We start from the raw sequence: 15,497 nt of genomic DNA on the forward strand, positions 1-15,497 counted from the left end.
CACACCTTGCACAGTGCAAGGCAGCACCCCCGTTTCCATGCAAACGGTGGGGGGCTGGGGCTGGGGCTGGCCCCAGGCCCGGTCTCCCTCACCGATCCAGCAGGTACTTCAGGTACTCTGAGCAGTCCTGCTGGGTGCCGGGGCTGAACCAGGGTGTCCAGGATGCAGAGAGGAAGTTCTCTGGAGAAATGGCAGGCCGCTAGGACCAAGGTGGAGGAGAGGCAGCGTCAGGAGCAGGCTGCTCACCAGCCAGCTCTGTGGCAGGCCAGGCCTGAGGGTCTGTCTACCTGGGGACCCTGTGCCCCAATACCTGGCCTCCTCACTGAAGTCCTCCCCCTCCTAGTCATCCCCGACCCAGCCCACCCCACTGCGCCCGTGCAGCCTATGAGCGGGGCATCGGGTTCAGAGATGAACAGTCCTCTAGGCATTCGCTTGCCCTGACACACCTCATCCCTTCTCTCCAGGCCCCTGCTCATTCCCATTCCCTCTGCCTAACACACCCTTCTCCCCATCCAAAGCTCAGAGTCCAAGTCTCAGATGCGCCTGTTCCATGGTATCACCTGTTCCGTGATGTCTTTCCACCGGCCCGGCCCCATCATAACCAACCTCTCCCTCCCTTGCAAGTGCACGGCGCACTGCTCAAGCGCTACTGGGTTATCTGCAGGTCCATCCCCGGGAGGGACTGCTGCCGACTCATCTCCACAAGGGCTTTAGGTCCCAAGGGGGCAGAGATAGTAACAAATAAGACCATGTGAGTGCTCAAAATGACAGCAGGTGAACAAAGTAACACGAAATGCAAGGGACTGATGATGGTGGCAACACAGCACAGAAAACGGCTCAAGGAGGCACCCCTTCTTCCTGTCAGGTAAGGGCGCCAAGTCCATTCCATGGGCTTTGGCCATAAACCCAGGCCAACCCAGACTTACACCAGAAGTGGGGGCTTATAGCCCATGCAGGCAGGTCCTAGTGAAGGGCGGGGTGTCAGACCGGAGCCGCCTCCCACCACGCCCCCGCTGCCCCTGCACTCACCTGGCTGTGCTCCAGGAAGGCGAAGAGCCACTGCAGCTTGGTCATCAGGGGCTGTGAGTTATTCTCAGTCAAACGAAGCACACAGTGTCTAAAGCTTCGAAACAAGGCAGGAGCACCAGGGTGAGCCAACAGCACCTAAGGGGCCTGTATTTGCCTATACTGCAGGCAACACAGAGCCTCAAGGTTTAAGGCAGCAAAGATACTTGAAGCTCAAGTCTGGGCCAAGGGAGAAGGAGGAGGTGACAACAGCTCGGACCATGAGGTGATCCCTGACGTCCCTTCCACTTCTGACAGCACTTGATCTAAGATTCAAAGATTCGAATGTCCTAGATCCTATGGTCCCAAGGTTCTAAAGCTGGAACCCTATGGCATGCTCCGGAGCCCATGCCAATATCATCCCCAGCCACTCACACCCTTTGCCTCCTGCTTCCCCGGAAAGTGCTGCTCACACACACCGAGAGCAGCAGAACTTCCTCTGACCTCAGCCCTCAAAGTCCACTCTGAAAGCCCCTTCTCAGGGCCGCTGCCACTGCCCCTTAGACCACCCCAAGTTGTTCCCCTGCCTTTGAATGAGGAAGGCAGGGTCCATGTGAGGAATATGCTGAGAGCAGAGGACTCCACAGGGTACACTGGCTCCAGGTGACCCCGTGGGAGATGAGAAGGAGCCCCTCCTGACAGCCACATTCCCTGCAACAGTCAGATTCCTGGAGCCCAGCTTAGCTCCTGCTCTCACCAGCAGCTCTGGGCAGACAGGTCAGGCATCTTTCCTACCTAAGCCCACTGTGCAGAGCAGAGTTACCAAAGTGAGCTCCACTTAGCAGTCTGCGACAGGGTCCATTCAGGAACCGGGCAGCTGGGCCTGACCTGTGCTGACACATAGATAAGAGTGTTGACCTGGAATGCTGAGGTCACCAGTTCGAAACCCGGGCTTGCCGCCTCAGGGCACATATGAGAAGCAACTACTGCAAGTTGATGCTTCCCTCTTCAGTCCCCCTCTTCTCGCTCTCCCCTCTCTAAAATCAATAAATAAAATCTTAAAAAAAAGAAACTGAACATCTAAAAAATTTTGATTTGACATTGCTATGACCCTATAAGCACAGGATCATTTTTCTGATGTGATTTTATTATATTTTGCAAAAGTAATGGTCTGCAGAGACTGGAAATTTAAAAAAATAATAAAACTCGTTTTTCAGCAGGGAGTTTGAGGAGCACAGCAGCAGTCCATTAGCAAGTCCTAGAGCTCCAACCTCCCCCAACTGGACCCAAAGCTCAGAGAGAACAAGCTGGCTTGAGGCCACACCATGAGCCCAAAGCAAAGATTACTTACCCTGTGAGTTTTCAGACACTTAGACATTCAAGATGTGAGGTGTTGGCAAAAGAATATGTGAATAAATCAATGAAACAGAATAGAGACCCCAGAAAGGGACTCACATAAATCTAGTCAACTGATCCTTGACAAAGGAGTAAAGGCAGTAATACAATAAAGCAAAGACAGTCTCATCAAACAACGGTGCTGGAACAACTGGACATCCACATGCAATAAAATGATTCTAGACACAATACCTATACCCATCACAAAAATACTATAAACTCAAAATGGATCAGAGCTACATATAAAACAAAGCTATACAAATCTTAGAAGAGCCTGACCAGGCAGTGGCGCAGTAGAGCATCAGACTGGGATGCAGAGGACCCAGGTTCGAAACCCCAAAGTCCCCGACTTGAGCACTGGCTCATCCGACTTGACTGCAGGCTCACCAGCTTGAGCGCAGGGTCACCGGCTTAAGCGCAGGATCACAGACATGACCCCATGGTTTCTGGCTTGAAGACTAAGGTCACTGGCTTGAGCAAGGGGTCACTCACTCTGCTGTAGCCCCTTGGTCAAGGCGCATATGAGAAAACAATCAATGAACAACTAAGGTGCCACAACAAAAAATTGATGCTTCTCATCTCCCTTCTGGTCTGTCTCTGTGTGTCCCTCTCTCTGTCTCTCTCTCTGTCTCTGACACACACACACACACACACACACACACACACACACACACAATCCTAAAATAAAACTTAGGCAAAAACTAAGCTGACCTTGGATATGCTGAGGCCTTTTTAGATACAACAAACACGATGCAGGACAGAAATAACTGATAAGTTGAATTTCATTAAAATCTTCTGCTCTGCAAAAGGCACTGTCAAGAGAATCAGAAGACAAGCCAGAGACAGAATAAAATACTTGCCAAAGATTCATCTGATACAGGACTATTATCCAAAATATACAAAGAACTCTTAGAACTCAGTAAGGGGGAAAAAAACCTTGATTAAAAAAATGGGCTAGGCCCTGGCCGGTTGGCTCAGTGGTAGAGCGTCGGCCTGGCGTGCAGGAGTCCCGGGTTCGATTCCCAGCCAGGGCACACAGGAGAAGCGCCCATCTGCTTCTCCACCCCTCCCCCTCTCCTTCCTCTCTGCCTGTCTCTTCCCCTCCCGCAGCCAAGGCTCCATTGGAGCAAAGATGGCCCGGGCGCTGGGGATGGCTCCATGACCTCTGCCTCAGGCACTAGAATGGCTCTGGTTGCAACAGAGCAACACCCCAGATGGGCAGAGCATCGCCCCCTGGTGGGCATGCCAGGTGGATCCCAGTCAGGCACATGCAGTAGTCTGTCTGTCTCCGTTTCCAACTTCGAAAAAATACAAAAAAAAAAAAAGGGCTAAACATCTTCACAGACATCTGACCAAAGAAGATACACAGATGGCAAAGAACTACGTACATGAAAAGGAATGCTATCACTGTATGTCATCAGGGGAATCAAACTAAAACAATGAGATACACCTGTTAGAAAAACAAAAATCCAGCAGATGACAACAAAGCTGGGAAAGATGTGGAGCAACAGGAACTCTCATTCGTCCGGTTGGGAATGCAAAATGGTGCAGCCACTTTGGAAGTCACTTCAGCAGTTTCTCACAAAAGTAAACATACTCTGGAGCACCACCCAAAGACTAGCTGAGCAGAACTACAGCTAAGGAGTTCTCCTACAGAATGAAGGAGTCATGTCGAGACTGGTGGGAAGGGCAGAGATGAAGAATGGGCTGGTTTCACACCCACATGTGGTGGTTAAGAAATGGGAGAGAGACCGGGCGGTGGCGCAGTGGATAGAGCGTCGGACTGGGATGCGGAGGATCCAGGTTTGAGACTCCGAGGTCGCCAGCTTGAACACGGGCTCATCTGGTTTGAGCAAAGCTCAACAGCTTGGACCCAAGGTCACTGGCTTGAGCAAGGGATTTCTCGGTCTGCTGTAGCCCCACGGTCAAGGCACATATGAGAAAGCAATCAATGAACAACTAAAGTGCCACAACAAAAAACTGATGATTGATGCTTCTCATCTCTCTCCCTTCCTGTCTGTCTGTCTCTATCCCTCTCTCTGACTCTCACTCTTTCTCTGTAAAAAAAAAAGAAATGGGAGAGATATCTCAGTTCTGTAGGGTCCCCTGAGGAGTGAGGGGGGAACCACACCGAGATGCACAGCTCAGGGTTCCAGACCAGGAAGAGAAGTCCCCATAACTTCTGGCTGTGGAAACCAGCAGAGGTAGGGCTGCTGGAGTCCCAGGCACCCTTTTAAAGGGCCTGCGCACAAACTTAGTCACAGACTCACTCATGGACTCACTCACTCTGAGCTCCAGTACTGGGACAACAGCTTAAAAAGTGCCAGGGTGCCTGACCTGTGGTGGCGCAGTGGATAAAGCATCAACCTGGAAACACTGAGGTTGCCGGTTCAAAACCCTGGCTTGCCTGGTCAAGGCACATATGGGAGTTGATGCTTCCTGCTCCTCCCCCTTCTCTCTCTCTCTCTCTCTCTCCCCCCCTCTCTAAAATGAATTAAAAAAAAAAAATTTAAAAAGTGCCAGGGACAGATGGGGAGAAGAGTAACAGACTAGCTTCCGGGAAAGGGCTGGAGGGGCAGGGGTCAGAGAGCTCACTGGGGTCAGAAGTGCCAACAGATGCCATTGTTCCTTCGCTAAGCCCCCCACGCACAGCTGGCAGGCACCAAATCTGAGCTTTCCATTAATCTGGCTGACACCATTTGGCCTGCCCTGGTGATTCCCTGAAACCCTGCCTTACCCAACTCGAACGCTCCAGTGGAACCTCTTCTAGCAGCTTCTCACAGAAATGGCCTGTGTTTGCTTATGCTGCAAACTTTCCAAAAACGTCTGCAAGGTCCACATTTATCAAGCAGCATCTGACCTCAGCATGCCACATACCTCTTGCTAAATGGCCCCAGATCAAAAGCAGTGGCAGCCAGCCTCAGTTCACAGCCTAGCTCCTCTGAGGCACCCCCACGTCCGGCACAGGCAGCAATGCTCTGCAGATCACTCTGTAGCTCCTACCCGGTGGCTCCAGACCAGGCACAGGCAGCAATGCTCTGCAGATCACTCTGTAGCTCCTACCCGGTGGCTCCAGACCAGGCACAGGCAGCAATGCTCTGCAGATCACTCTGTAGCTCCTACCCGGTGGCTCCAGACCAGGCACAGGCAATGGCTGGACTGGGTGTGCAGCACCAGAGCCTTTCTCAAGAGGTTCCAAAACCAACATTCCCAGTAACCACCTTCAGACCACACCAGAGCCCCACCTAACCAGCTCCACAAGCAACACACCCAGTGGGCAGACTTGGCAGGCACCAGAGCCCCACTAAAGTGAACCCCGCTCCTTGGGCTCAGCCTCTGCACAACAGCTCATCTGCTGTAGTCGTGGCTGTTCCTCACAGTCAATCAGCCTGACGGTAATCCCACCCCCACCCCACTGACCAGCCAATAGCAATCAATATTGAATTCCAACAAAAGGGCACATACAACCCACACCAGGGACACCCCTGGAGCACCCAGCACAGGTGACCAGGGAAACTGTGCCACAGGGTTCCATAGGACATCTACTACATGAGGCCATTCTGCCAAGACCAAGAGATGTATACATCTACCCAAGCACAGGTAAGCAGCCAAAATGAAGAGACAAAGAAACATGTCCCAAAGAAAAAACAGATCAACTCCAAAAGAAGAACTAAACAAAAATGGAGACAAGCAATCTTACCAGATGCAAAATTCAAACGCTGGTTGTAAGATGTTCAATGAACTTAGGGGATGAACTCATTGAGAACTTTAAAAAAGAGATAGCAAACAAAAATGAAGATAGAAAACATTAAAAAGAATCAGTCAGAAAGGAAGAATAACTGAAATGAAGAATACATTAGAGGGAATCAACAGTAGAGTAGTTGAAGCGGAGGATAAAATCAGCGATTTGGAAGACATGGGAGCAGAAAACACCCAGTCAGGACAGGAAAAATAAAAAAGAATCAAAAAATAAATGAGGGTAGTTTAAGGGGCCTCTGGGAACTTAATAAACATAACATTATAAAAGTGGCAGCACAAGAAGAGAAACCAAAGGGTTAAAAACCTGAACACAAGTCCAGGAAGCATAGTTTCAAACAAAAAGAACCCAAAGAGGCCTTGGCAAGTTGGCCCGGTGGTAGAGCATCGGCCTGGCAAGTGCAAGTCCCAGCCAGGGCACACAGGAGAAGTGCCCATCTGCTTCTCCACCCTTCCTCTCTCCTTTCTCTCTCTTCCCCTCCCACAGCCAAGGCTCCACTAGAGCAAAGTTGGTCCGGGAGCTGAGGACAGCTCCATGGTCTTCGCCTCAGGCACTAGAATGGCTCCGGTAGCAATGGAGTAACACCCCAGATGGGCAAAGCATCACCCCCTGGTGGGCATACCTGGTGGATCATGATTGGGTGCATACGGGAGTCTGTCTCTCTGCCTCCCTGCTTCTCACTTCAGAAAAATACAAAAAAAAAAAAGAAGAAGAAGAAGAAGAAGAACCCAAAAAGGCCCCCACCAAGACACATCATAATTAAAATGCCAAAAGTTACAAAGAGAGAACCTTAAAAGCAGCAAAAGAAAAGCTGTTAGTTACCTACACAGGAGCAACCATAAGACCACAAGCTGATTTCTCAAAAGAAACTTTGCAGACCAGAGAGAGACTGACACAAAATATTTTAAATGAAAAGGGCCTACAACCAAAATTACTCTACCCAGCAAGGCTACCATTCAAAATTGAAGGCAAAATAAAGAGCTCCCCAGACAAGTAAAAGATAAAGGAGTTGTTAATCACCACCAAATCAATATTACAAAAAATGTTAAAGGAATTTCTTTAAGAGGGAAAAATGAAAAGATCAAAAGTATGAATAATAAAACGACAATAACTATATCTACCAATATTACTTTAAATGTAAATGGGGCCCTGGCCAGTTGGCTCAGTGGTAAGAGCATCAGTCAGGTGTGTGGATGTCCCAGGTTCAATTCCTGATCAGGGAACACAAAAGAAGCATCCATCTGCTTCTCTATGCCTCCTCTTCTTGCTTCTTTCTCTCTCACCCCCTCCTATAGCCATGGCTCGATTGGAGCAAGCTGGCCCAGGGAACTAAGGATGGCTACATGGCCTCCACCTTAGGCACTAAGAAGAGCTTGGTTGCTGAGCAATGGAGCAACACCCCAGATGGGCAGAGCATCACCTCCTAGTGGGCTTCCAGGTGGGTCCTAGTTGGGGCACATGTGGGAATCTGTCTCTCCTTCCCCTCCTCTCACTGAAAACATACACACACACACACACACACACACACACACACGGACTAAATGCACCCATCAAAAGACACAGGGTGGCTGAATAGATTAAAATACAAAACACAGGAAGGATGGAGGCAGTGGTGAGATTCAAATAATTTAACAACCAGTTCTCTGCCCTAATGACTTTTTTTTTTTACAGAGACAGAGAGAGAGAGTCAGAAAGAGGGATAGAGAGGGACAGACAGACAGGAACAGAGAGAGATGAGAAGCATCAATCATCAGTTTTTTGTTGTGACACCTTAGTTGTTCATTGATTGCTTTCTCATATGTGCCTTGACCGTGGGCCTTCAGCAGACCGAATAACCCCTTGCTCGAACCAGCGACCTTGGGTCCAAGCTGGTGAGCTTTGCTCAAACCAGATGAGCACACGCTCAAGCTGGCGACCTTGGGGTCTCAAACCTGGTCCTCCGCATCCCAGTCCGATGCTCTATCCACTGCGCCACTGCCTGGTCAGGCATGACTATTTTAAGTATAAAAAAATGATATACTGAAAGGCAGTTTATTTCATGCATTTAATACTTAAATAAAAACAATAAAAGATGTACACAAAACTAGATTATAAGAGTTTTAAAGTATTAATAAAAATATTAAATAATACCTGGCAAAAACCAGTAAAACTCTTATTTAAGATAATTCCATATTGCTTCTTAATTGGTGTCCTCACTTGTAATTTTCTTCCTTTTATCTAAGCATCATCAGCTGTGTGATTTCTTTTTTTTCTTTTTCTTGGTTACAGAGACAGAGAGAGGGACAGATAGGGATATATAGGCAGGAAGACAGATGAGAAGCATCAATTCTTTGTTGCAGCTCCTTAGTTGTTCATTGATTGCTTTCTCATATGTGCCTTAACTGGGGGGCTACAGGAGATTGAGTGACCCCTTGCTCAAGCCTTGGGCTCAAGCCAGCAACCATGGGGTCATGTCTATGATCCCACACTCAAGCTAGCAAGCCCGCACTCAAGCCAGATAAGCCTAAACTCAAGCTGGTGACCTCGGAGTTTCATACCTGGGTCCTCCGCGTTCTAGTCTGACACTCTATCCACTGCACCACCCCCTGGTCAGGCTGTGTGATTTATCCTTAACCATCTTTTCACTGTAGGAGTAGGATCCCATTCCTTTAGAATGTAAATTTGGCCTGACCAGGCGACGGTGCAGTGGATAGAGCTTTAACAAATACAAAAAAGAACATTTCATAGTCATAAAGGGATCAATCCAACAAGAGGATATAATCCTTGTAAATATTTATGTACCCAACATAGGAACACCCAAGTATATAAAGCAATATGTTGAAAAGATCCTATGCCGTGGGATTTATTCCTGGGATGAATGGCTGGTTCAGTATCCTCAAATAAATTAATGTGATAAACCACATAAACCAAATGAAGGATAAAACCATATGATCATATCATTAGGTGCAGAAAAAGCATTTGAGAAAATCCAGCACCCATTTATGATAAAAATTCTCAGCGAAGTGGGAACAGAGGAAATATATCTCAACAATAATAACAGCCATAAATGACAAACCCATAGCCAACATCATACTCAACAGGGAAAAACTAAAAGCATTTTCCTTAAGATCAGGAACAAGAGAAGGATGCCCACTTTCACCACTTTTATTCAACACAGTACTGACAGTCCTAGCCACAGCAGTCAGACAAGGAAAGAAATAAAGGCATCCAGATTAGAAAGAAAGTAGTAAAGGTGTCATTATTATGAGATGACATGCTATATAAAAAACTCTAAAGACTCCACCAAAAAAATTAAAAAACTATTAGAACTGACACATGAATTCAGTAAAGTAGCAGGATACAAAATTAATATTCAGAAACTTAGTGCATTTTTTTTTGTATTTTTCCGAAGTGAGAAGCAGGATGGGGTGGAAGGAGGCAGAGAGACAGACTCCCACCTGGCATGCCCAACGGGGAGCGATGCTCCGCCCCTCTGGGGCCTTGTTCTGCTGCAATCAAACCATTCTAGTGCCTGAGGCAGAGGCTATGGAGCCATCCTCAGCGCCCAGGGCCAATTTTGCTCCAATGGAGTCTTGGCTGCAGGAGGGGAAGAGAGAGATAGAGAGAAAGGAGAGGGAGAAGGGTGGAGAAGCAGATGGGCGCTTCCCCAGTGTGCCCTGGCCGGGAACTGAACGTAGGACTTCCACACGCCAGGCCAACGCTCTACCACTGAGCCAGCCAGCCAGGGCCTGGTGCATTTTTATATGCCATTGACAAACTATCAGAAGTAAAGAAATAATCCCATTTATAATTGCATCAAGAATAAAATACCTAGGAATAAATTTCACCAAGGAGATACAAGACCAGTACTTGGAAAACTATGAGACATTGAAGAAAGAAATTGAAGAAAATACAAATAAATGGAAGGATATACTGTGCTCATGAATAAAAAGAATTACATTGTTAAAATGTCCACATAACACAAAGCAATTTATAGATAGATTTCAATGACATCCCTATCAAAATTCCAATGGCATTTCTCACAGAAATAGAAAAAAAAATCCTAAAATTTGTATGGAACCACAAGAGACTCTGAATAGTCACAGCAATCTTGAGAAAGAACAGAGCTGGAGGTATTATGCTTCCTGATTTCAAACTATATTATATTACAGAGCTATCGTAATCAAAACAGTATGGTGTTTTGCATAAAAACATACATACATACCAATGAAACAGAATACAGTGCCCCAAAATAAGTCCATTCATATATGGTCAATTAACGCACAACAAAAGAACCAAGAATGTTCAATGGCTTCCTCTCTGTCTCTCTCTTTCCCTCCCGCAGCGAGGCTCCATTGGAGCAAAGATGGCCCGGGCACTAGGGATGGCTCCTTGGCCTCTGCCCCAGGCGCTGGAGTGGCTCTGATCACGACAGAGCGACGCCCCAGAGGGGCAGAGCGTCGTCCCCTGGTGGGCGTGCCGGATGGATCCCAGTCGGGCGCATGCGGGAGTCTGTCTTACTGTCTCTCCCCGTTTCCAGCTTCAAAGAAATAAAAAAGAAAAAAGAATGTTCAATGGGGAAAGGATATTTACTTCAATAAATGGTGTTGGAAAAACTGAACAACTGTATGCAAAAGAAACTGGACTACTATCTTACACCATACACAAATATCAATTCAAAATTAATTAAGAATTAAATATAGTTTGACCGATGGTGGCACAGTGGATTGAGTGTTGGCCTAGGATGCTGAGGGTCCTGGTTCAAAACCCCAAGGTCACAGGCTAGAACCCAAAGATCACCACTTGAACAAGGGGTCACTGCCTCAGCTGGAGCCCCCCAGTCAAGGCATGTATGAGAAGCAATAAAAAAACAACTAAGATGAAGCACCTAAGAGTTGATGCTTCTTGTCTCTCCCCTCTCCCTCTTTATCTCTCCTCCTCTCTCTCTCTCTCTCTCTCTCTCTCTCTTTTATTAACGAATTGAGTGTAAGACCTGAAGACATCTAACTCCTATAAGAAAACACAGGCTATAAGCTCCTTGACATTGGTCCTGATGATGATGGTTTTGGATCTGACACCAAAAGCAAAGGCAATAAAAACAAGTAGAACTACATTAAACTAAAAAGCTTCCGCATAGCCAAGGAAACCATCAAAAAAATGAAAAGCAACCCATGAATGAGAGAAAGCATTTGCCAAATCATATATCTGATAAAGGGTTAATATCCAAAATATATAAAGAACCCATACAACCCATAGCAAAAAAATAATCTGATTAAAAAATAGGCAGGGCATCTGACAGACATTTTTTCAAAGAAGACATGCAAAAGGTCTCAATATCACCAGGGAAATGCAAATCAAAACCACACTGAGATACCACCTCATACCCGTTAGAATGGCTATTATCAAAAAGACAAGAAACAAGTGCTGGCGAGGATGAGGAAAAGGAACACTTGTGCGCTGTCAGTAGGAATGTAAGTTGGTGCAGCCACTATGAAAAACAGTATAAAGGTTCCTCAAAAAATTAAAAATTAGCCTTACCAGGCGGTGGCACAGTGAATAGAGCATTGGACTGGGACGTGGAGGATCCAGGTTCAAAACCCCAAGGTCATCAGCTTGAGCACGGGCTCATCTGATTTGAGCAAGGCTCACCAGCTTGAGCCCAAGGTTGCTGGCTCGAGCAAGGGGTCATTCTGTCTGCTCTGGCCCTTCGGTCAAGGCACATATAAGAAATCAATCAATGAACAACTAAGGTGCTGCAATGAGGAATTGATGCTTCTTGGCTCTCTCCCTTCCTGTCTGTCTGTCCCTCTCTCTGGCTCTGTCTCTGTCATAAATAAAAATAATAATAATTAAAAATGAAACTACCATATGTTCCAGCAATTCCACTCCTATGTATTTATCCAAAGAAAACAAAAACACTACTTTGAAAAGACATATATGCCCCCATGTTCACTGTAAGCAGTATTTATAACACCCAATATATGGGAACAATTTAAAGCGTCCACTGAGAGATGAATGGATAAAGAAAAACTATATACAATATATATGGATTATTATTCAGCCATGACAAAAAGGGAAATCCTGTCATTGTGACAACTAAATAAACCTAGAGAGCATTATGTTAAGTAAAATAAGTAAGACAGAAAAGGACAAATATTTTATGAGCAAATTTATATGTGGAAGCTCAAAAAAATAAACTCATAGGTTCAGAAAACAAACCGTTGGTTGCCAGGGGTGAGCAGTGGTGAGTGGAATAAACAGGTGAAGGGGTCAAAAGGTACAAACTTCCAGTTCTAAATAAGTCATGGGGAATGTAAGGTACAGCATGATGACTACAGTTAATAGATATTTTATTGCATATTTGAAAGTTGCTAAGAGTAAATCTTAAAAGTTTCTATCACAAGAAAAGATGTGTAGTTATGTGTAGTAGTGATATATGTTAACCAGACTTATAGTATCATTTAGTAAAACATACATAAGTCAAATCATGTTGTATATCTGAACTTAATATGTTAATGTCAATTATATCTCAATAAGCAATAATAAGTAACTAAAAAGCAACCTTTTTTAAATTCAGTGAGAAGAGGGGAAGCAGACAGACTCCCACATGTGTCCCAACTGGGATTGACCCAGCAAGCCCATCTGGGCGTTGCTCCATTGCTCAGCAACCTAGCTCTACTTAGCGCCTAGAGGCAGAGGCTATGAAGCCATCCTCAGAGCCTGGGGCTAATTCACTCCAATTGAGCCATGGCTGCAGGAGAGGGAGAGAGAGAGAAGAGGGAGAAAGAGAGAGAAAGAAACGAGAAGGGGAGGGATGAAGAAGCAGATGGGTGATTCTCCTGTGTGCTCTGACCGGGAATCAAACCAGGGACATCCATACACCAGGCCAACACTCTACCACTGAGCCAACTGGCCAGGGCCAAAAGCAACCTTTTTCAATAACAAAAAGAAAAAAACCTGTCCATAGAGTAAAAAGGCAACTCGCAGACTGGGAAAAAAAATTGCAAATAACATAACTGATAAGGGATTAATATCCATAATATATAGAGAACTCCAAAACTCAACAAAAAAACCCAATTCAAAAACAGGCAATGGACTTCAACAGACATTTCTCTAAAGAAAATATACAAACAGTTAATAAGCAAATGTAAACATGCTCAACATCATGAATCATTAGGGTATTATCAAATCAAACAGGTATTATGTAAATCAAAACCACAACGATACCACCTCACCATTAGGATGGCAACTACCAAAAAATCAAAAAACAAACAACAAAAAAGTAAGTGATGGTCAGAATGTGGAGAAACCAGAACCCTGTGCACTGTTGATGGAAATGTAAAATGGTGCATCCAGTATGGAAAACGGTAGGGTGGTTCATCAAAAAATTAAAAATATAGCCTGACCAGGCGGTGGCACAGTGGATAGAGTGTTGGATTGGGACACTAAGGACCCAGGTTCGAAACCGCAAGGTCACCAGTTTGAGCACAGGCTCATCTGGCTTGAGCACGGGCTTGAGAGCAGGGTCACTGGCTTGAGCAAGGGAACATAGATATGACCCCATGGTCACTGGCTTGAGCCCAAAGGTCGCTGGATTGAATCCCAAGGTCACTGGCATGAGCCCAAGGTTGCTGGCTTGAGCAAGGGATCACTTGCTCTGCTATAGCCCCCCGTCAAGGCACAAATAAGAAAGCATTCAATGAACAACTAAGGTGCTGCAACAAAGACTTGATGCTCCTCATCTCTCTCCCTTCCTGTCTGTGTGTCCCTCTCTCTGTCTCTGTCACAGTTAAAAATATAATTCCACTTCTGGGTACATACTCAAAAGAAGTGAAAGGAGGGTCTTGAAGAAACAGTTGTACACCCATGTTCACAGCACCATTATTCACAATAGCTCAACATGGAAGCAACTCCAGTGTACAAGGACCAATGAACAGATTACCAAAATGTGGTTTATACAGACAGTAGAATAGTCAACCTTTAAAAGGAAAGAAATTCTGGTCCTGGCCGGTTGGCTCAGCGGTAGAGCGTCGGCCTAGTGTGCGGAGGACCCGGGTTCGATTCCCGGCCAGGGCACACAGGAGAAGCGCCCATTTGCTTCTCCACCCCTCCGCCGCGCTTTCCTCTCTGTCTCTCTCTTCCCCTCCCGCAGCCAAGGCTCCATTGGAGCAAAAGATGGCCCGGGAGCTGGGAATGGCTCTGTGGCCTCTGCCCCAGGCGCTAGAGTGGCTCTGGTCGCAACATGGCGACGCCCAGGATGGGCAGAGCATCGCCCCCTGGTGGGCAGAGCGTCGCCCCTGGTGGGCGTGCCGGGTGGATCCCGGTCGGGCGCATGCGGGAGTCTGTCTGACTGTCTCTCCCTGTTTCCAGCTTCAGAAAAATGAAAAAAGAAAAAAAAAAAAAGGAAAGAAATTCTGCCCGACCAGGCAGTGACGCAGTGGATAGAGCATCGGACTGGGACATGGAGGACCCAGATTCGAGACCCCCAAGGTCACCAGCTTGAGTGCGGGCTCATCGGGTTTGAGCAGGGCTCACCAGCTTGAGCCCAAGGTCACTGGCTCGAGCAAGGGATTACTCGGTCTGCTGAGGGCCTGTGGTCAGGGCACATAGGAGAAAGCAATCAATGAACAACTAAGGTGTCACAACAAAAAACTGATGATTGATGCTTCTCATCTCTCTCCGTTCCTGTCTGTCCCTATCTATCCCTCTCTCTGACTCTCTCTCCGTCTCTGCAAATAAATAAATAAATAAATAAATAAATAAATAAATAAATAAATGGAAAGAAATTCTGAAATACGCCACGATATGGATAAATCTTGAAGACAAATACTGTATGGTTCCACTTATATGAGGTACTTAGAATAGAGACAAAATCAGTGACAAAATTTAATAGTGGCTGGGGGGAGGGGAGAATGAAAATATGGGAAGTTATTGTTTAATAATAGATACAGTTTCAGATTTATAAAATGAAAAGAGTTATGGTAATGAATGGTGGTGGTGGCACAACAACTTTAATATATTTATACCACTGAACTTAAAAATGTTTAAGAAGGTAAATTTTATATTATGTGCATTTTAACACACAACAACAACAAAAAAAGAAAATTGAAGGAAGAAAAAGCAGTCAGTCTACTTCTGTGGCTGAAACCCTGAGCGATTTTTAAGTAAGCCATAAGCTGGAAAGGTAGCCACCGACAATAAAGGTTTTGTTTTAGTAAATGGGGAGTTCGGGGAGTGGGGGTTAGAGGGGACATCTAATATCAGGATGAGGGGGAGCTCTACTCTTGAAGACAATCCACTCCATGGACTCTAGGAGAAAAGTCAGTTCTGCTCACCAACCCCTCCCCACTGCAGCTCACGC

At 46.1% G+C, this 15,497-nt stretch overlaps 1 protein-coding gene across 2 annotated transcripts in view; it reads right to left on the reverse strand.

Annotated features, from left to right (window-relative positions):
• The window catches only part of USP35 (ubiquitin specific peptidase 35), a 46,643-nt gene that overhangs the window by 3,980 nt on the left and 27,166 nt on the right, over positions 1-15,497 (reverse strand). For both annotated transcript variants that reach the window (XR_010727830.1, XM_066249372.1), the window contains exons 8-9: positions 1,030-1,123; positions 93-199 (exon numbers count right to left, since the gene is read on the reverse strand). Coding sequence is in view for 1 of the 2 variants with exons in the window: in XM_066249372.1 (XP_066105469.1) it covers positions 93-199; positions 1,030-1,123 (201 nt within the window). In the remaining variant the exon portion in view is untranslated. The remainder of the gene's footprint in view (positions 1-92; positions 200-1,029; positions 1,124-15,497) is intronic.

Source organism: Saccopteryx bilineata, chromosome 1 (genome assembly GCF_036850765.1).
Source record: "Saccopteryx bilineata isolate mSacBil1 chromosome 1, mSacBil1_pri_phased_curated, whole genome shotgun sequence".
NCBI classification, from domain to species: Eukaryota; Metazoa; Chordata; class Mammalia; order Chiroptera; family Emballonuridae; genus Saccopteryx; species Saccopteryx bilineata.